The sequence below is a fragment of the Ciconia boyciana genome, chromosome 3, assembly GCF_034638445.1.
Source record: "Ciconia boyciana chromosome 3, ASM3463844v1, whole genome shotgun sequence".
NCBI classification, from domain to species: domain Eukaryota; kingdom Metazoa; phylum Chordata; class Aves; order Ciconiiformes; family Ciconiidae; genus Ciconia; species Ciconia boyciana.
This window is the reverse complement of record NC_132936.1, coordinates 97,441,709-97,463,257: the sequence shown is the minus strand read 5'-3', so window position 1 is coordinate 97,463,257 and position 21,549 is coordinate 97,441,709. Positions and strand designations below refer to the sequence as shown.

The window sequence follows — 21,549 nt, the reverse complement described above, 5'->3', positions numbered from 1 at the left end:
AGCTCATCTCACACAGTTGTAGCAGCAGCATATGCATATTATGCAGCATCTCAATGGTTAACATTGCTACCAAAAAGACAGAAAAGCAAAGAGCAAATAACAGTAAGTTGCAAACAATATCCAGCACCAAGATGAAGGTAAAACAGTGCAGTATTAGACAAAGCAGGAACGGCATATTAAAGCTGTAAGAAGGCCAAGAAGGACCAAGGAGAAGACAATATGAAGTTATTTGAAAGACTGAACACTGCTATGTCCTAGACTAACATGCATGAAGCTGGATTTCCAGTTTCCTTCCCCAAGATTTAGGTGGTATCACTTACAGGCTATATCAGCACACAAGTGTGGATTCTATCATGAGATATTTTGAAGTTCTCCTCTGACAGTGAGTTAAGTGGAGCTACTTAGTCAGAATGTTACCTTGAGTGACAGTATGGCACTGTATCTATTAAGCAGCTGCTGAAAAACATGGCATCTTTTCTGAGCAGTATTTTTCACAGTCCAGCAGTCATTTCAGCAAAAAATAAAAACTCATCTTGAAGGACAGTTGAAAGTAATTCAGCCTCTTAACACAAAACAGGCAAGACTACCTGAAGTTGCCGGAGGGGAGGATGGAGACCTGTCCTCGCATAGCAGCTGGCTTCCATAATTCTAAAGAGAAGAAGAAAGCTGAATACCATTTGGCTAGGAAATACAGTGAGTAGTAACTAGGATCTTCCTCGTAGAGACCAGGTAGATAAACCAAAGCCCGTTTAGCATGTAATTAACCAGACAGGTCTTGGTTGCCCAATTCAACAGTCATATTCAGTATTGCTCAGATTAGAGTAGCATCCTGTACTGATAACCATGCTGTCTGAGCATGTGTTCTTACAGGTGTTTCTGGATGCATTTTGCCTAACTCAGGGAATGCTTTCCTGTTCCCTGCCATGCACTCAGCCTCCCAAACCCCTTTGGCCAAAGACTGATTTCACCTGTGGTGCAGAGCATGACTCATCTGGTCACCATACAGGAGCAGATGGAGTAGAGTAACAGTGGGATGGTGATGTTGACACTTACCAAAGTTTGATTAGGGTATGTGTAATTACTGTTCTTATATGTCCTCAGGAATGGCTTAGCCTACAAAACAAGGCAATCTGAGTCAATGCAAAGCATCACAAGAATACATAGAGATTTCCATTCCCCAACCTTCAGTTCCCAGACATCTGTAGATGATTAGCAACTTGATGCAAATGAATCCCAGGGATTAAAAAAAAAAGAAAAGAAAAAAAGGAAATGGCACTTTTAAAATCCATAAAATAACAGTGTAAACCCGGGGCACTATTTTTACACAGCCAGAACTTACAGAATACACTTTGGACCCTGCTGTGTGTGATTAACAAGAAGCTTGTGCTCCCACTGCAAGGTAGTCCCAGTGACCTCTGCAGAGATGTGCCGACTGGTGCCATCATTGCTCTGTTTCCTCTACTAAAGCTCTGTCATTCAGTGTGGGTACTTGACGGTCTTGACGGGGTATGCCAAACACGCTTCCCGTGCATTTCAGCAGTAAACAGCCGCATTTCAGCCAGCCGTGGGTGGCTGTGAGGAAGCTTACTCCTAGGATGAGCTTGCCCTCCATCTCATGGGGGAGCACTTACACTGCTACTGGTGGCAGTGGCACAAATTGTGCAGGGAAGAGTCGGACCCCCCTCACAGAGACAGTGCTCCAGGCTCACGCAGACTCCCAGCACCTCTACACAAACACAGATACCCTTGCAACTTACCTCATTTGGACATTTGAGAACAATCTCATCTTCTATTTGTTGATTATCTGTCTTCTCCCCTAAGGGTTCCAGCTGTGGGAAAAAGGGGGCAGCACAGAAAAATTAATAAGTATTAGAGAGGAATGGGTAATGCTGTGCCACCAGCCACTGGAAACCACCTCTGCAGCACAGCAAGACAACTGCACCGCAGTGCACCCGTGCTGGCAGCTGCCTCCACGCACTGCTGCTCTGCGTGCTGAAGAGGCTAATTCCCACACACCATGAACGTGGCCTGATGATCAGCTTGCCAGGCAGGCATCATCTCCCTGAGAGACGTCCAACACCCCCAGCCTTAACATACCCCGACATTTACTGGCTTGATATCACTGGTTTAACAGTTCAGGTGACCTTTCTTCACATGATCACTCTTTTCCTTTGTAAACACATTTAATGATGCAGAAGAGATAGGGCTAGCTACATAGTAGCTCCCCGGAGTTTTTTTGGGTGCCAAGGGCAGGATGGAGCAGACAACGGGTGACAAATACAACCTTTACCAAAAATCTTACCATGTTGTTCCACAAAGCACGTGCAGCCTGGGAATGAGACTTCTGGCTGAAGTGGAAACAGTCTGGGGCAAAATATGAACTGTCCGGCAACCCCTCCTAGAGAAGGAGATGGATGCTGTCACAGAGGCAGTAAATGTGCAACAAGCTGTGCCTTATCCCCTCTCTCTTCCCAGCTGACTCTCTTCCAGAGATATCCCAGCTGACTTCAAAGCAACGTAGCTGCAAAGGCCTCTGAGGCCAAGAGAATCAAACTGTGCCAGAGAACGCTAGTAACTCAGAACTAAGAAGCTTTTTAAAGCTTTTTAATATAGGATTTCCAAAGTAATAAGGACTACAGACCACTATGACTCTGGGTACAGAATACCTGGGCACAGATATTGATTGTATTCTTTATTTCCCCTGAGATTCACACATTATAGTCTTTTGAAGCATGTGGGTTTTCATACTAAAGGTCATTTACCAAAGTACTGGAAAGGACTTTGTGATGCATGGGGGATGTAGGGCGAGTGCTCCCTGCTGAAGACTTTGAACTAAATATCTACTGCATTGTTGTGATTGCAGTGGAGTGGACTCAGTGCCCAAAATCGTGTCTTCAAGTTCTGTATTCCTGTTGCCCATTATCTCCAAGTTATGCCATAAGCATCTTCTGCAATTTTGGATGTTAACTCAACTGAATATAATAATTATTAGGCCAGAAAACTGCTGGTCACATTTACAGCCAAGACAATTTTGAAAAGTCAGTAGAATTGCACCAGCATTTAATATAGGGGTGGGTTTTTCTGGTTGTTTTTACCTGTGTTTTTGGCATGTTCATATTCATCAGAAATGGCTGCATAACCACTGTGAAATTATCTGTAGTATCATACCTTCCGCTCTCCACTAACTGGCGGGTTCTCTCCTAAAGAGTCAAAAAAAAGTTGTCACCATTCCTTCTTTTACGTTCAGCTCGAGTCCCTCTGTCAATTTACATCTCGCCCAGGGGTTCCTCCTCCGTAGTGGAGAAACCCAGGCATGGCCATGGTTTCCAGCTCGCGCCAGGCAGGCAACGCAGCCGTCTTTTTGAGACATGCATCCCGGGCTTCTTTGCAGAGAGGCAGCTTGGGGATGGCTGCCTGACTGACATGGGCAGACAACCTGCTCAGTAATTAGATTTTCTGTCAAAAAAATGTTCTTCCAGAACCACTGAAGCATTTTTGCTTTGGCTGATAGCCCATGCCCGAAGTTCGTTCTTGAGTTATCATGTTCTTTGACTTAATCTGATCCCCAATGAGACAAGTGATCAAAAAACTGCTGGCTCTCTGACGTACTCTATTTTCTATGGCTCTTTAGCCATTTTTTTTCCTCATCTGTTTTGTTGTTTTAGTGAATCAGAGTTGTAAAGGTCTTGAGCCTACTCTCACCCCCCCCACCTTTTTTTTTTTTTTTTAAAATCACAACTACAAATATGTCATTAAAATGAATGGAAACTGTCCCCCGCCTCCAAATATTAGCCCCTCTGTGGTCCCTTGATCAACAGGAGGGTGACATTGAACCTTTAACAAATGCCATGTGCCTTACCTGGTACCTTCTGTTAAAGTAGACCAACTTCTTGAACTCATTGGAATTGTCCTCAGGGTTTAAGACACAAGGGCACAGCATCCTGTGGGATGAGACCATGGCACTGAGATCTGCTCCTCTTTCTTCCCCCGTTCCCAAGCTGACAAGATGCAGAGTTAAAAGCGTCTCCAAGAGGGATTTCTCTGACAGGCTGCTCAATAGGAACATTAGCTCTCACCTTTGAGTTTCTGCACAGCCCTGATTCTTGAGCAGAAACACGTTTATTAGGGGTAAATTCATGAACATAAAGGGAGGAAAAGACTGCATACAAGCAAAAAACTGTACTGGGTGCCCATGGCAAGGTTTCAGCAGCAGGAGTGACCTCTGTGAAGAGAGTCCAGGGCTGCCTGTGCTGGACACAACTGGTTTCTGTGAATTTGTGTTGGCCACCTTTAAATCTCTCCCTGAAATTTTGATCCTTCTAGCACATGAAATTTTTCTTCTGATGCTCCCCCTTCCTGGGCACACCTCATTATCACTTGAGAAACCCAAATGAGAAAAAGGACTCCTTTTAAAAAGCTGGCCACGTGATCATAGTAAAGCATCCCTGAGAGAGCTCTTAGAGAAATACCTCCTATAGAGATACAGTTGATATGTACAAAGTATACACAAACCTCTACCTCCAAGCTTGTCTTAATGCAGAGCAACTAACAAACTAAGACTTTACTTCTGCAGTACATCTATATGAAAGGCAATACAAACCTAAGTTGTATTTTCAGAAGTGTTTCAGTAACATAAGGAAGGCAAAATTAGTGGAGACTTAATCTCTTTTTAGGTTATTTGCTGCTCTCAGGGGAAAAAAAAAAAAAAAAAAAAGAGAGACGAGCTTTCAAGATCAAAAGTCTCCTTCAGGTCCTTCTTCAAATCAGTAGCATGGCATTTATTATCCCACACAGGGTTTGCTATTACCCTGTAAACTTGGCTTGCTGCCAGACAGGCAAATGTTAAATTCAGCATGGCACCTGAAGTGCTGGGAAAAGGTTACAGGTATCTTGAGATAATCTAATCTTAGAGGCCCCACAAACTATCCTTGTCCAATGATTAGGGTCTTGAGTTACACACGTGCTCTAGCCAGTAATCTTTGTTAAAAAGAAAAACTACAACCGGTTATTGGAAGCACCAGCACTCTGAGTTCAAAAGCTAATTTTCTGCTGACAATCACCAGAGAGCCCTCAAATCAGAGCAAGAGGGTTGCATCTATGTTCCTCCTGTAAAACCACCTTCTTTCATGGGGCCCTTCAGGCATCTGCAGTTCCCCTGTCAGCAGCTGCAGAGTCCCTTGTGGCTGAAGGGACCCAGCAGGATGGATTCAAAGCAGATGTTTTAGCGAGGCAGCTGGGTACGGTAGACCCTGTAGTTCTCCTGCGATTCTGGCCTCCAAGCTAACTCTTACAGCCCATGCTGATGGTATCCGGTACCAGCTCCTTGGCCCAAGCAGCGGGAGGAGCAACGGCTGCCTGCGTTCACGGGACAATGTTATTCTGCCTGTCTGTCCAGAAAAGCAGAGATTTGCTTTTCTGCAACCAAGCAAGTCCTGCCAGGCGCAAGTCTAGGGGGACACGCTGGGCCCTAACTGAGTCACCAGAAGGTCACTGAGGCACAGACCTGCCACCTCAGCGGTAGATTTATGCTGACCTGGGAGGATTGTTGAGCCACGAGGCAACAGGTAGCACGATTAAGCATCCCAGACATCTACTTGAGAGACTTTTGACAATAAAACTAATAATCAGCAATGAGATTGCAGAGGTCGGAAGCTACAGAAGAAAGAGAGAGAGTTTTAAGACTGCAGAAAGGTAAATCTGTAACTAAAGCTAGATTAAAGTGATCAACTAAGAAAACCTTGTGTCTTAATCTCCTCTCTGTCTTTGCCCGAAGAGTGCACAGCTGAGCTCTTTCTCTGGCTTGAGCTCCCTCGCAGCGTAAGTGATGAGTCATTAAGAGGGCACCTCCACAAAAAGTGGTAACAGCAGGGCTCAGATACCGAGACACTGACAGACAGACAGGTATTTCTAAATGCTGTGTTGAAATCAGCTTGTGGCTACATGTGCATACACAGCGGAAGGTGTTTGGTGGTCTGAAATGCTAGAACCTTTTCCCTTTAAGAAAAAAAGTTTCCTGAGAAGACCTTGCAGCCTTCTGGGAGCAACAGCGAGAGCTGTAACATAAATCATCTTCAAACCTCATAAGCAGCTTTGGGCAGGTACTGTTTCCTGATGCATGCAGCTCCCGGAGGCTTGCTACGGAAAGCACTGTCACCAGGTTCACAAATGCCCGTGGAACCTGCCGAGAGAATAAGCAAACCCATAGCCAATTCCTGGAATACAGAGTGCCATCTCTGCCCCTGTGCTGCCACAGCAGACCTCGGGTAGCAGCCTGCTGATCCAGGCAGCTTGCATTATTTATAGCAGAGGTGTTCAAAATACCTCCTCAATAATTAATCCCCCACACATATAAAACTAAATTACAGCCCCTGCCTGCACTGCCTAGTTCTATTTTAAATGCTGATGGCTGGTCATTTGAAAATGATGATTTCAAAAAGGTCCAAACAAGTTGTTATAGGTCTCAGCATGGCTCAGACACTTGCTAACTCTTTGAGTACTCTCATCATCCTCACCCTCATCTGGAATATCAGAATCTCTCTTAATGACCACAAAAAATATACTTATTTGCAGTATAATGAACAAGCAAAGCATTTTCTAGCCATTGAATACCATATGTTTCTTCAAATTTGTTACTGTTTATGTTATTTGTCTGCAGCACATCAGCTAGAACTGAGCACATCCTTACTCCTTTGGTAAAATACTTCTCCAGCCCTTCCTGCCTCTCACAAAGATTTTCCTGCAAGCAAGCACCTCTGCATACAGCATTGCTCTGCAGATGAAAGCAGGGAACTAAATTTTCAATCAATAATCAGTGACTGCTTTACAAACAGAATGCAATCCCCACTCCCACATACTAGAAAAGTTTGTTCTACCTCATTGTGAAGTATGTCCAAAGCTGTTTGTAGATTGTAGGTGTAGTTTTCAGGAGAATAGTGTACCTGTTGAAGCAAGAGGGTTGAATTCTATTGTCAATCAGTTTACTCAAGCAGGCACAACAGTGACTAGCTGCAGTCTCTCACAGCAGCATTCACATTTCTCACTCTTAGATCAAAAGTAACAGAGTCTTAGGCAAAACTGTCCCATCTCTGCTATTCTTCTTTCCCATCACAGCTGTCTCACTCGCAAGATCTAGTGGCCACTGGATAGCAGCGAGGGAGCAAATTCAGGGGGATTATCAGGCATCACAACATCCTCCATCTCCAGGCTTGCTCAGGCCAGTCTTAAAAGCATGGCTAACACCTCACTAACAGGGACTCTCTTTGGGAGAGGTCAGTTTGTGTAGAAATAAGTTTGTTTCTGCTGTATGGAATATTAGCAACATGCCTCCCATGTGCTCCTTACCTGCCACAAATAATAACTGGCAAAGCTTAGGTGTTTATCTGGGAATAAAATCACTTTACATACTTGCCTCTCAGCAGTGAAATTTCCCTGTTCCGTTTGAGTGGTTTAAACCCTCTAATTTAATTGTCTCAAGTAATCCAATTTTTATTTCTTCACTTGTGGAACTATTCGACATTCAAATAAACTTCCCTATGAGAAATGTCTGTCTTATTTTCAGCCTTAATTCTCTTTGATTTAATTTCAAGCAGAAGTTCATTGAGAGCCCCACTGGCCTACTCCACAAAACTAGACAGCTCAGTTCCTTTATTCATTTCCTAAATCACAGCTCACCAAGAGCATTGTGGTTGGCACTATTTGTAGCTGTGCAACATAAAGGAAGTATCACTGTGACCTTTGGATGCAGACGTGCTATCTCCTTGCCACCCACACTCATGAGCAACTGCCATTTTGTGTCTGGGTCAGGAGCAGAAGGTAGGAATGGTTAATTTGCTCCTTCCTTGTTTTATAACTGTCTCATCGTGCTGCTTTGCTGTTTTTCCTGATCTGAAATTAATCATGCAGAATTAAAAGTACGTTCTCCGCTGCTTGTAAGTAAGTAAGACTCATCACTATGTGAGGAGTCTGCCACAGCCTTTCACCTCCTCTATACTCATGCATACCAAAGGCTATATACACTATATTGGTATAATATATATACACAATATATACTATATTATATATAATTGCATCAGCATGAGCTGTGGGTAGAACCATTCCCGGAGCACTGAAACTGGTAAGAGAGCACCACGTGAGACTTAGGAGGGTGACCGTGCACAAGGCAAAGAAGAGGAAAAACCTTTGACCTTTTATCTGCAGGTGGTAAAGTGACTAGATAACAGAAAGTTATCTTAGTTAATTACAGCTACTTTGTTTTGCTGTTATGTAATTTACAGGTGTTCTAAAGCTATAACGTCGTTTATCATAACATCGGGTTGATCAACCTGAAGGTCTCAGTACAGTTACCTTCCAGATCTGCACAAATAAGACCTGCCTTATTTTGGTCTCACCCACTGAGTTCTGCCCTCTCACCCACTGCAATGCATAAAGACCTTATGCCCAGGCTGGCCCAGTTCACGCTGCAGGCAGCAGGCGACTTACTGGATTGTTGCAGAATTTGCACAGGTCATTTCCTCCTATAAGAATTGTTATGAGCTTCCAGTCGGTTTGAAAATTTATTCTCTGCACACAGAAGGAGATGGAATGAAAGTTATTAATGTAACGAAAACAAACAAACAAACAAACAAAAAAAAAGAAAGGGGAGGGGGGCAGGCAACATACTAAGCACAAATTTAACATTTCTCAGGGTACCTGGCTATAGTTCTCTAAGCATCCACAACAAAAATGAGTTTGTAGTCATGACTGAAGATGTAGAAACTACTAAGATCTAAATAAGGTTTACAATATCAGTAGTACCATGCAAAATTATTTGCTTCAGCAAACTATTGTTCAAAATCCATCTGTGTGCTTTTCTTAGTTATCTCTTGTGTATACATTGAGTGACTCCTCCTGCAGTTCTAGGAATATGTCTTCACTGCAAAAATGATGGTATATGTTTTACTGTGTCATAAATAATGCAGCTATCCTGCTGGAAAACCCTGGAGGGCAATGTATTTTGGTCTTGCTGTGAGACAAACTGCAAAGAATAGAGGGGCGATATTAACTCTGTCTAACCATACTGGTAAAAAATTATAGCACTTTTTCCTCTGGAAGGATTTTGCAAAGGGCTAGCTAATGCAAGGTAATTATGCTTCCGTACACACACACCTCCTTAGCTTTGAGGAAAGGTTCAGATATGCTTAGCACCATGTAGCTGATGTTGTACTCAACATCTTAATGCTTCAATTTCTGTGCAAAACACCACTAAGAAAAGCAGCAATAGTGTATGAGCCTCAAGTGGTTTAAAAACATCTGTCTTCAAAGGCAGAAGGCAACATATCTCAGCTGGTAAACACACTGTTCAGTAGTTTGGTCTCAAACCGTACTTATCCAAATTAAGAGGGGAAAATTTTCCTCCTGCTCTGAAAAGGTGTTTTAAAAAGAGAAAAAAAGGAGCTCTTAAATCAAAGATATATGACCTATGAACATTCTTTCTAGTTTGAAATAAGTTTATTAGTTAAATAAAAAAAGTTTATCAGTTAAATAAAAGGTATTTGCATTAATTTCTGTTGTGTGATGTTTCCAAGCCGATAAATATGGCAAGAGTAGTAATTAGAAGCCTTGAACGGTTTGAATGAAAACCATCCAACCGCTTCATTGTGAGTTGCTATCCCTTTTAATCTCATTTCAGATACAGCCATCAGAGTGAAATCTGGTTTACGAGAAAGTGAACCAAAAAGGAAGGTACTGCAAATATTTTTGACAATATATATTCACAAGAGTATTTATACTAGACATGCACACACAGTTATCTTGAAGGCTTTTTGGCTGCTTTCCAAATGCACAATTGGAAAGCCAAAATAATATCATGTAACTTAGGTCACTGATTGCATAGCACATTTGTCAAATTACAAATAGCAAACATTCAAAGCAGTAGTTGAGGTGAAAAATATGCAAGCAATCCTCAGCCTAATATGTGTTTTACAGACCATTAATCAAATAATTCCTAACAATAAACATGTAAGTCAAAAATCAGCTGATGACTAAGTGAAAGAAGGGACTAAATTTTTTTTAAAGAAAACAAGTCCTTTCCTCACTTCACGTGTTCACTCCACATGATCTGCCACTTGAAAAGCTTGCCCTCAACATCCTAGCATGTATCATTACTGCTGGCAAAACCATGTGCTTACAAGACAATTACTAGTACCACAGCAAAATCCTAGCAGAGAAAAAGTTCTGTCATCTTACAGGGTGACGCAGGTTGGGAGGGGAAGCAACAGCACTGAATTTACCTGCCACTTGTGGTAAAAATGTAAGAAAATTACAATTATCTGGGTTTGATAGTAACTATCACATGCTGGTACAAATTCATTTAAGACAAAGCTATAGATTATTTTGTACTGACTCGCACTCTGCACTGGGGATTATTACATGGCACGTTGCTGTACCCATAGCTTTAATATTTGGCATCTGCTGTTGGTCTCTTAGAAACTAATGATGCCACATAACTTCATCTTTCTAAAGATATTAATGACATATCAAACTCACAGTATCATTCTTCATTCGATCCACCAGTCTTCTAACCTGTGCAGGAACATCCCTAAAAATAAAAGAAAAATAAATTAATAAAAGTAAAATAATAAAAATTAAAAAGGATTCCTGCATAGACAGCAAGGCAAAGAGGAAAGCTGATGAATGGACATCCCTCACATCATGGCTAAAAAAACCTGGGAAAGTCCAGTTTTCATTGAATAAGAGGTATGGTACCTAAAAAAGGCTATATTTTGAAACAGTGATGGGAAAAAAAGTGAGAAAACAATGAGCATCCAACAGGCACTTGACCACTTTGCAAACGCTGCATAGTTACACTTTTACAAATTAGAGAGAAAATACACTGTGCTACCACAAAATAAACGCACTTTGCTCCTTCCCAACGTCAGACACATGCTATTGATACGTGTATCACTGAAGCATCCGTGCATGTGTCAATGTCATTACGTGGCCTCAAGCCACTGATGCATGTCTCATAAGAAGTGTTCCCAAGAGAAAGATATGATATGAATTTCACTGACAACTGAGCATAGGGGTCTCTAGGTAATTCCCAGCTCTGCCACAGACTGACCATAAGCAATTCACGATTTTCTCTGTCTTAATTTCTCTATCCGAACCCTTGGTCCTACTGACAAGAGGGTTTTAATACACCTCCTATAAAATGGGGATATTTTTTCTCTGCCTCACAATAGGGATGTAAAGCTTTCCAAGTAGTGCTTGTAAAGTGCTTTGGACTTCTTGGTTGAAAATGCTAGAGAAAGCATTGCTTTTGCTGCTAATTTATTTGACATAGATTAGAAACATTGCAAAGTCCCTATCACATTTCTTGGCCTTCACACTAGAGATGAGCTAAAGAAATATATTTGGGCTTGCCTATCAGCTTTATTGCACTCCTGCCAAAGTCCAGGATTTGGGCCTTTTTTAGCTAGAGCTGAGTTTTAAAGAAAAATCAACTTTCTATTAAAATTAAAAGAGTTTTCCTCTTACTCTGCACAATCCCCTGCCACAGCTTGGTTGAGTGCAGCATTATGTGAAGTCTCCTTTCCAGTGCCAGTGGAATACCCTATCAGGGATGGGTTGAACTCACGAAGAATGTCTGCAGAAAAAGACAGCACCCTGAAACGTTGCTTACTTCAGCAGGTAACAAATGAGGTTATAAAGATTAGACCTTAGTAAAAGACCATTACAAAGCTTTAAGGGATGCCTATCAAAAAATTAACCTTAAAGTGTAATAAACACAGAGATTCGTCACCATACAACCTTGCCTTCAAGACTTCTGAATTTCATGAATTCAGATATCTCATGACCTAACATGATCATCTTGGCTAGCAATGCCCTTTTCCCTGGTACACGAGGCTGAGTAACCCTATGCTCAGGCAGGAGACTCTCATGCTGTCATACTCTAACTGCAGGGGGGTTGGAATCAAATCCTTTAGCCTGATTTCCCCAGATGTATTAACCCCAAAGACCTAAGATTCCTTTCTGCATCTGAGGTTACAAACACCCCAGATCTAAAATGCCCTGACCTCTAAAAAGCATGTAAAATCTGATCTTGTAACATGATTCTGCTCCTGCTTAAAACAACCTTCCCATACAGTCAAAACAGTTTCTTTAGGCTATGATCTAAGATCTTTGATTCATCTATCCCCAACACATTTTGGGCAGAACTATAACCAACAGAAGAATACTGAAATAACCAAACCCCTAGGAATTACAAAATACATAGTTACGTCATGCACAACAAGTTACAGCCTGGTTGTTATGCAACTTTTACTCAGCACTGGACATTGAATACAAAGGGATTGGTTCTGTCATGCTACAAATTGTAAATCTTTCTTCATGTTCTTCTATTTATCAGGTTTACAGAAAAAGGCACTTACTTGCTAGTGTTGTGACTGTGCTTATGTTTTCATTTCCGCCAACACTGTTAAAAAGAAAGAAGAAGAAAAAAAAGTTTCCAAGATATGATGGACTTGGTAAGGCAGCTCCCCCTTACGGGGTTTCTATACATGTACACAGCACGTTCTGTGGTGGTTGTGCTAAGTCGAAGCAAGCTCTTTGTGTGCATACCAACGGGGTCACGAAATCAGAGACTCTGTTATAACCATAATAATTATATTAAAATATAATTGCACTAGCACTGTGCTTCCCTTTCAGTTCTCTCAGGTGTTTTAACAGAAGTTCAAACCTAGCTGAAAGAAATGAGAATTTTTAAAACTGCCATCTTTGCTATTGTTGTCCCTATTAAAATATTTATTACTTCCCTTTTTAGTGAACAAATCCTTTGTATCCATAACAACAAGTTCTAAAAGCATGTATTTCACAGGGATAAGTATAGTCAATGCCCCCCCCTCCCCCCCCCGGCCCGATTTCACTCAACTGGAAGAATACTACTAGACTGGTAAAATTCACCATATGTCTGTGTGCTATTTATCCTCCTTCGTGCTGTAGAGAATGCTAGCATACTTTTCCCTCCAAATGTCAGTAGAATATTATTAAAGATCAAAATATAAAAAGTTGGACTTAAACACCTCTACAGCATCCCTTTAATTTGGAATAGAGTATTTTGAAGTGCTCTAGTGCCTGTTTAAACCTCTTACAGAGCTGCAGTATTTCAGATGAATAAGAAATGATGAACAGAATATCAGCCTGACGAGTTTGGTATTAAATAATACAGTTGCAGAGTAATAAGTGAACATGATTGCCTTTCTTCAGAATGGCTTTTTGACCTGTCTAATAAAATGCTGCATACGTAGAAGTCTGTACTGACTTGTAATCAATAAACTGTTCTGCATCATGTAAGCAATACTGGGAAAGGGTCAAGGAAATAGATACTGTGTATGAAACAGCAGCAAAAAAGATCCCACTCTGACTTTTCATATACCACTGATTTTAAATGAGACAAATGAGTGACGTGGGCCACAGTGGGGAAGAGCAGACAGGATATAGAAAGAGCAGGGACAGAAATGCAGAATGAGCAAGTGGTGCGATGCCACTAGGATCTCGAAGTCCCCTTTGCAACAGCTACAACTGTGAGAGGAGAAAGGGACTGTCATAACAAGGACCCCATTTCATTTGTGTATCCAGGCCTATTCCAGGCATGCTACATCATACTCTAGAGAGCCACTAGTTTAAATATTTTATTTATCCTGAGTAAAAGTACAACTGTGTGCCTTCATGAAAAATGTAAAGTCAAATTCACTCTCCACAAGCCTCCATTTGTTACAAAAAACAACTATACACATCAAAACTGAAGAAAATGGGTTCCCTCTCATTGGGGGGGAATTACTGGGACTTACCTCCAAGAAACACCTCGGTATTGAGTCAGGACATCCGCAACATTATGGGGTTTGGATGCTGCCCCATTACCTGCCTGGAAGCACAAAAGAAGAGTAGTTCACCTTCAGAAAATAAGAATTGCTACAGTAACTAGTTCTCTGACTGATCCTAGTGAAAATAATTAAAGAGGATGTTACTGAATCAAGCTACGTCACCTTCCCAAAACATAACAGATGCTTGGTCTCAGGAGAATCAAGGACTGAGGGTATTTTAACTCTGCTCCAGTGAATTACCCTCTTCTATCAACTTCGTGATTAGATCAAGTGGGGAAAAAATTGGTTGAGAATGTTCAAAATATTCATATAATTCTAAATTTACATAAGGAATAAATAAGATACCAATGGTCCTGAATGAATAATTTATTATAATGTTCCTCACATTAAAAAGCGGTACGGTGATTTTGTGTCTTCCCTCCCCCAGTTTCCCCAAGAAAGGGAACCACAAGGATTTAATGCAGTAATTAGCACTGAACACATAAGGAACATGAATTACGATATGAGCAGTGAAGCAGTCGTCACTGATTGGAGAATCACAGCCTGTCTAGGGGTAATGAGTTTACGTAGTCCCAGGAACAGTGTTAAAAAAAAATATCTCAAAATAAGTTGCACTCAACACACCTGATGATCTATTGCAATTTTACTCAAATATTTAGTTAGTATAAATGGACATGGCTTTATTGGCTTTGGTATTATCATATATATATCATATCACATATATACACACATACACACAATTAGCTGCAGAATTTGTTCTTTCTATTTACTCTGCTTACTAATAGCTTTGAAAGCCAATACCTTGGGAGCTGCCTAGAATCAGTAAAGAAAAGCAATGATTGAAAGTCCACTCTAGCAGGCTGGTTTTGCTGGTGCACAATCTAATCTTGCAGCTCTTCCTTGTGTGGCACTCTTGTGGACTTTAAATGGGAACTGTGCACTCAGATTAGAGTCACGATCTGATTACCAGTCAGTCAAGGTGGAGTATGGAAAAGAATATGTGAAAAATGTGTTTGGCTCAATAGGGCCTAACTGTATGTATTCTATTTCTCAGGTTAAAAATTCAGAAATGCTTTTTCATTACTTGCTTTAACGATGGTTATCCAGTGATCTTTACTTACTGTGAGTGAATCTCCCAGGGCAGCAATCACCCGAATATCTGCCGGTTTCAAATTATGAACTAATAAATAAAAAAATAAAGGTAGTGTAAGGGAAAGAGGAAAGAAAGAAAACTTCAAATTGTGATGGTTATCAGAAATTTTCCTTAGAATAAGCATAAAGCATTGCAACAACAGTATTTTAATATTCATGACAGCATCGGCTCAGAATGACAGACACTGACAGGCATCAAATCAGAAATGATTCTTGGTACTATAGCTGGGCATTAGCTACAGTGACAAGGGAGGCAGTAAGATTTCAGTCTTGCATCTGTGCTTACTCAGATTCCTTTTAACCAGTGGAAATGACTGAAAAAGCAAGCACAGCTCTGGTGCCAGCACAGGGTGGAAATTTTGGGACCATCGCAGCTTCTGAGGGAAGACAAAATCCACCCAGTGACAGGATTCCACGTGGCTTTTCGCACCCCAGACTGCACTAACAAGAGCCCCTACTCTATACATACACAGTTTTACCACTGCTGCAAATGAAGTACCCAACGGCCTCCTGTCTTTTCCACTGTCACTTTGTACATGGAAGGTGCAGTTGCATAAGCTTTCACCATCCTCGAGGGAGAACTTGCATCTTGCTATACAACTACTTATGTTGTTCCAAAAGGATCTTAAAAGCCACAGTCAATAGAGTGCACTGCTCCAAAGAAAAGTGTACCTTTCCTAACTAAACCCAGCTCCTGTTCCCCTTCTATAATTAAATGAAGTAGCTCTACAATAAAATTGCATAGGGTTGTACCTGAAACCGGAACTGTATGAGAGGGACCCCGGTCAAAACAGGGAATATTTGTTCCATAAATTCTCTTCTGCAAAGACAGACAGGGCAAGACTTCACATCAGACTCACTATACTCTGGTCATGAGAAACCATTTATGTCTCAGACCATTAGATTAACGAATTTCCCACATAATTCCCTACAACTGCCCTTTGAAGGCAGACACAAACTCCGTCTGCTCAGAAGTCGCATGGCCACATTAGTGCAGCACAGCTCTTGCCTACCAGTGGGGCCAGTTATTTCCTCTGTGCCATGCTGTGTTCAGCTATGCAAAAGTTTGTGCGGCCGTAGTCCGAGCTAGGTGAGCTCACATCTTTTTGCAAGAAACTGTTTGAACATCCCTGGAATATCCCAGCACAAAACCGTACCTTTGTGAGCAGACCATGAGCCTGCCTTTTCCATTTGCAGCCCTCTACATGCAGCCAGGGATTTGCCCCCTGGCTCTTTTGGGTTGCCACCCACTGACGGAAGCATCCCCAAGGTCTACTGTTAGCAAGGGCTGCCTGTCAGTACACCAGAGCAGACCATCACACAAGACCCAAGGACATGTGTGTGCTCCAAATCTCTCTACAGAACTCCTTAAGTAGACTAACTTGCCTAAGGAAAAGATACTTGTGTCTTGTCCCATTGCTCCATTTTGGGTTTTTTATTTTAAAAAAAAAAACAAACCCACAAACATAACACTGTTGGTTCTTCTCTCCTACACCATAACTACTACCAAAAATCAGAGTGGTAGGTACCGTTGCCCCATCCTGAGTAACTAACAAAACAGATGATTATATAAAAATGAGAGGAGAAATGTGTATTACTATTCCAATGAAGTATAGGCCATTTTGAGTGCAGATGTGGTCTGGACACTGTGAAAATGAGCATTATCACCTCCCTCTGTAGCTGCTTGGGGGCACCAAGTTCTGCTCAGAATCAGAGCACCACAAAAAAAAAACAACCAACAAACCAAAAGCACGGCTGTTTATCTCTGCACACCTAATCTGCAACTATCTCACAAAAAAGAAAAATCCATTGTTCTTCAGTTCTACTATGGCATAAACAAGATTAAATCAGACCCACACAGTGGTGTCATTCTGATCTGATCTAGTTTCCTCCATGGCAGGACTAAATGGCCCCATTTTCGCGATCTTCTTATCCCAAGGAAATTAACATTGTTATCCAGATGTTTAAAAAAGGTTCTTAACAGTGAAGGCAAGACTTAGTTTAGGCTGGCTGAACACATCTACCTTAAATCACACTCTACAAAATCCACCAAGGAGAAAATGCGCTATTAAGCATCTGACTATTTAGTCAAGCATAGAAATAAAGAGCTGGATCTTTGTATTTAGTTTTCCCAGGTAACATTGTTTAATTAGGCTACAACACACTCTCACCCACCTGCCCCACTCCCTAGAATACACTCAGTCCATATGATGCAAACAGTCCTACTATACCTGAGATGTTTCTTTGGTGTTTGATGTCTCCAGGGAAGACGAGTAGTTACTATTTCTATATGTGAACAAATATGGATTTTCCTGCAGAGTGAAGAGAGTATGTTTACCAACGCTAGGGAAAACACAGTCAGCTGATGTTAAAGTCTTCTGGCTAGATTTTCCAAGAGAAGAAAATCTTTACAGTATTACTTTTTGAATGAACATTGCACTAGTGAAGTAAACCAGGTTAGACCTGAAAATTAAGCCCTGCTATCCTCTAGGCACAGCACGACCTCTTGCCTTAAATCTAACATCAAACAAAACACATAATTCACAAAACACATAATTTCTTTGATACTTTAATTGCTGTTCAGTGAAGCTTTTGGATGCCAGCAATATTTTATCACTATCAAATTATTGAAGTCAGAGCTTAAATACAAAAGTGTTCAAGAACCTGTTCTTTGAACCAGAGATGCTCAGACCCTGAAGATACTACTGGGCTATTGACAGCTCCAGGGACTAAAATAGTTAAACTGGACAGCAGACAGAGTCAAATCACAGAAAAGCTAAATTATATAAAACACATGGATTCAATTTTATTGCTGATGCAGATTTTCATACTGCTAATAGACCCCTGATATCTGCAATTAATAAATTCAGATTAGCTAGTTATACCTTGAATAAAAAAAATCTGACACAGTAAGATGATTTAACTAAATTTTGTCAGAAGTTCTTGTTTTCAGAGTTTCATCCCTATAAAATAAAGAGCCTGTATCAGTGAACTTTAAGAACACTGAATTTTTAACAGTGCAATATCTTGGGTAAGTACATATTCCCAAGAACTTCTGAAGATGACAATAGTATTTGAAAACTTGGAAATTTTGCAAAGAGTACATAAAATCTCACAGTAATAGGGAAACCCTTTTACCTGAGATGGACACTGGACCTGAAGCGTTTTTGTGAAATCGTAAGGCTGCTTCCGTCCAACTGGCTCCATCTGGAAAGGGAGAGAACAGAGGACTTGTACACATGCTGTGTGGGGGAGGGAAGAGAGAGTAGCAGCAACGCAAAGGCTCTAGTGCCTGGAGTTTTCCATCACGTCCGTATATATATTTAAAAACTTGTTTTGCTTATGATAAATATTTATCTATGTATAACATACCACATGTATACCTACAAAAGCAAGGAACTGAAAACAAGGCCTCTCACATGATCAGCCTGTCATCCCATCATCGTTAAAACAAGCATCCACACATTAACTCTGCTCTTGGGAATGCTGACCCTCTAAGTGTTTTGCCCACAAGGCACAGATCTCTTACCACAGTATTCAGCTGCTTGCAGTCAAGTCGCTATTTATCAGCTCAACCACAGTAACTGTGGAGGTGCTCTAGAAAAGCATAGCTTAAACCACCTTCATGATTAGTTTTCCTCCCTTATGGTATGCAGTTTAAACTTTGCTGAGATTTGCAAGCCATTTTTACTTTCCAGCCCGAGTACGAGAAAGCAAAAGGTGGGTTGCCACAGCTCTGCTGCCAGGTAACAACTCTTTGCAGCAGTCTGTCCATCCTCCCAGGCCTCATCCGCCACACGTTTTTTGTCTTCTCCCAGGCTGTGAAACCATGCTCACGACCACTTGAGAAAGGCACACTTAGGAGACCTTTCTTCAGTTCTCTACAGTTTATAGTTTTCATATAAAAGTATAAAGAAACTAAAAAGTTTTGTGTGGGAGGAAAAGCAACTCTGAGTAGATTGAAACTTTGAAGTAAAAATGGTATGACTGAAACTCCTTGGAAAATGCAGCTTTGACTCAGATTATACACTGAAGGTTTGGGTAAGTCCACATTGCTTTACCTCAGAAGCAGAAAGTACAAAATCCCCAATACAAATGGAAAACTAAAAATCTTCCATTTGGTGATACATACATGTTGCACTAACTTTCTGCCTTCTGTCTTATGAGCACTATCTTTAGGTACTCCCTCTGCTGCAAATTCATTTTGCAGCAAAGTCAGAAACATGGAATACAACACATTAAGGTCACACGCCAATCCTCCGGTGGCTGTAGCCTGTGCAACTAAAAGCTTGCTAGTTTATCCCACCTTCCAGAACTGTTTCCTTATCTACTTTTTCATACAGGTTAGACAACATGAAAAGGTGCGCTCCAACTCTGCACAGAGACTTGATAATATTTATATTCGTTGGCCGCCTTCTAACAAGATGAAGGGAGGATCGTTGTTAATGAGAAATTATGGAATGATTCAAACCTCCATACTGACAGCACAAAGCGGTAAATACCACAAAGAACGACTTCACCTGTTCGGGCACCCTGCTGGGTGCTAATTAAATTGCAATCACACCCAAAGGAGTTGGCCACTGGGTTAGCTTCCTTAGTGAATGTCTGCTCAGTTTGCACCAGCAGCAGCGGACTACAGAAGAAAGAGGATTGAAGGCACTGAAAAAATACAGCAGTAACAGGCTTGACATCACCGATACATTCTGGGCAGGAACGTTATATTCTCTTTTGGTTGTTCCATCAATGAAAATAATGGGAAAATTCAGAGAAATAGAGAAGAGGTTTACAGAGCTAGATATTCTTTGAAAGAAGCATTTGAAGAAATGCTTTTTTGAGAGAGAGATAGGAATAAAAGGAATGTCCCCGAAACATGCAAAATAACGAAGCTTAGAGAAAAGGTACTTTGGGAGCTGGTACTTTCCCATCCTCCTAGGACAAAACAAAGTAGCTATTTAATTACATTCTTAAAAGAAAATATGCTTCTTCCAGCACAGAATGATCCCACAGAAGATGGGACAACGGTGGTATTTCTTGGCTAGGAATGAATTTCAAACAAGTATTACACACTTGTATGTTGTTGGGAGTTGGGTGATGAGAATGAATTTCTCCAGGAGGGAATTCATTCCGGACGGCTCAGAGGCACTGTTCTCCCAGCACAGACCGACAGCTCCCATGCAGCAGAGCTGCAAAGTCCTGCTCAGGAAATCAGGCACCAAGTTGCATCGCAGTCAGCCAAAACCTCCCCAGAATTCTAGCACATCTGTCGCGCAGGCCGGTTAGTGTGCGGGTCTGCTCTGGTACCGCAGCAGTTTCTAAGTCAGCGTAAAGCCCTGAACGCAGAAGAGGGGCACGAGCAGCCTCCTGCGGTGCTGTTCCCATTCGGGTTCTTGCCTGGTTTCCATTTCTCTCTTGGTTGCAGGATAGTTTTCTTGTGGTCTTTTCTGTTACATAAAAGAATGGCAAATGCAAGAACTTCTTGTCTAAGTTCTTTACACACATGAAAGGAGCGTTGCCCCTGAATGTATTTCCAGAGGTAAAATTGTAGGCATTTGCCAAAATTAATCAATCAGGCTCTCTGTGGTAAACATTAAAGCTGTCCAAGTAAACAATCAGCCTCTCTCAGCTTTTCCTAGCTACCCGACGTCATTTTGCTGACTGCTCTCTGACGTGCTTAGCGTATGAATCGCATTGCTCCTAGATAGCTAGAAATGTTTTGGTAAAATATCCAGGCGTGCCTAGGACAAGTCGTTAGCACCTGCTAGCTCAGCTGCTTCTCAGCCAGACTGAAGTGCAGTCCAACTGCCAATTGCCACTAGATTTTCAAGGTTTTGCCCTTTGGCCAATAAGCAGGTAATCATTCCAAGAAAGAGGCTGGTACCAAGCCTCAAAACAAGGTAAGGGCAGCTTGGGAGACAGCAGGAAGAAGGAAACTCTCTGAATGCAGTTCTTGGGCACCTCCTTATTCTGCTGTTTGCTGCTCAACAAGTCATGATCTTGATTTCCTATCAGTTCCCAATACTGCATTGTGGGTTGCTCTGGTTGGTTGTTAAAGCTGTCAGCATAAACCATTCGCTGGACTTCCCAGTAGAACCAGAGTGACCTTTACTGGGTGAGGACGCCTGCCAGTGCTTTTTACACTGAAAGCATCTTTTGTATCGTCTGCTTTCACATCATGGCAGAATACCATCACAGGCAGACAAGGAACCTACCCAGAAAGGTGCCTTTCTGATGATTGCCAGCTGTACTAAGAAAATTTCACTAAATCAAGGAGGAGGCAGGAAAACAGAGGCGGAAAGGAGTTGTGAAGGGAATACTACCATTCCTGTAGGCTCCCTTCAAAGCAGTAGCAAGATGTGGTTTTGCCACATTTTGCTCTTCCTCCAGATCACCTAGGCTGTCCCCTCGCTAGAGGAACCACCTCACGCTGAGGAAAAACACTGAAATAAAGCCAAGTTGGTAGCTGTCTCCTTTACGACAATTCTCTGGTTCTGGTGGCTCCTCAGCATGCTCACTGCCTGAGACTCGGTAACTGGCCCTA

At 41.6% G+C, this 21,549-nt stretch overlaps 1 protein-coding gene across 1 annotated transcript in view; it reads right to left on the bottom strand.

Annotated features, from left to right (window-relative positions):
* Positions 1-21,549, bottom strand: part of PLB1 (phospholipase B1) — a 76,243-nt gene that overhangs the window by 38,981 nt on the left and 15,713 nt on the right. The window contains exons 13-29 of the mRNA XM_072857736.1: positions 18,150-18,218; positions 17,243-17,323; positions 15,765-15,831; positions 14,981-15,039; positions 13,827-13,900; positions 12,408-12,451; positions 11,515-11,623; positions 10,525-10,576; positions 8,479-8,559; positions 6,873-6,938; positions 6,078-6,178; positions 3,860-3,941; positions 3,096-3,200; positions 2,303-2,398; positions 1,758-1,829; positions 1,054-1,113; positions 588-648 (exon numbers count right to left, since the gene is read on the bottom strand). Coding sequence (XP_072713837.1) covers positions 588-648; positions 1,054-1,113; positions 1,758-1,829; positions 2,303-2,398; positions 3,096-3,200; positions 3,860-3,941; positions 6,078-6,178; positions 6,873-6,938; positions 8,479-8,559; positions 10,525-10,576; positions 11,515-11,623; positions 12,408-12,451; positions 13,827-13,900; positions 14,981-15,039; positions 15,765-15,831; positions 17,243-17,323; positions 18,150-18,218 — 1,279 coding nt within the window. The remainder of the gene's footprint in view (positions 1-587; positions 649-1,053; positions 1,114-1,757; positions 1,830-2,302; positions 2,399-3,095; positions 3,201-3,859; positions 3,942-6,077; positions 6,179-6,872; positions 6,939-8,478; positions 8,560-10,524; positions 10,577-11,514; positions 11,624-12,407; positions 12,452-13,826; positions 13,901-14,980; positions 15,040-15,764; positions 15,832-17,242; positions 17,324-18,149; positions 18,219-21,549) is intronic.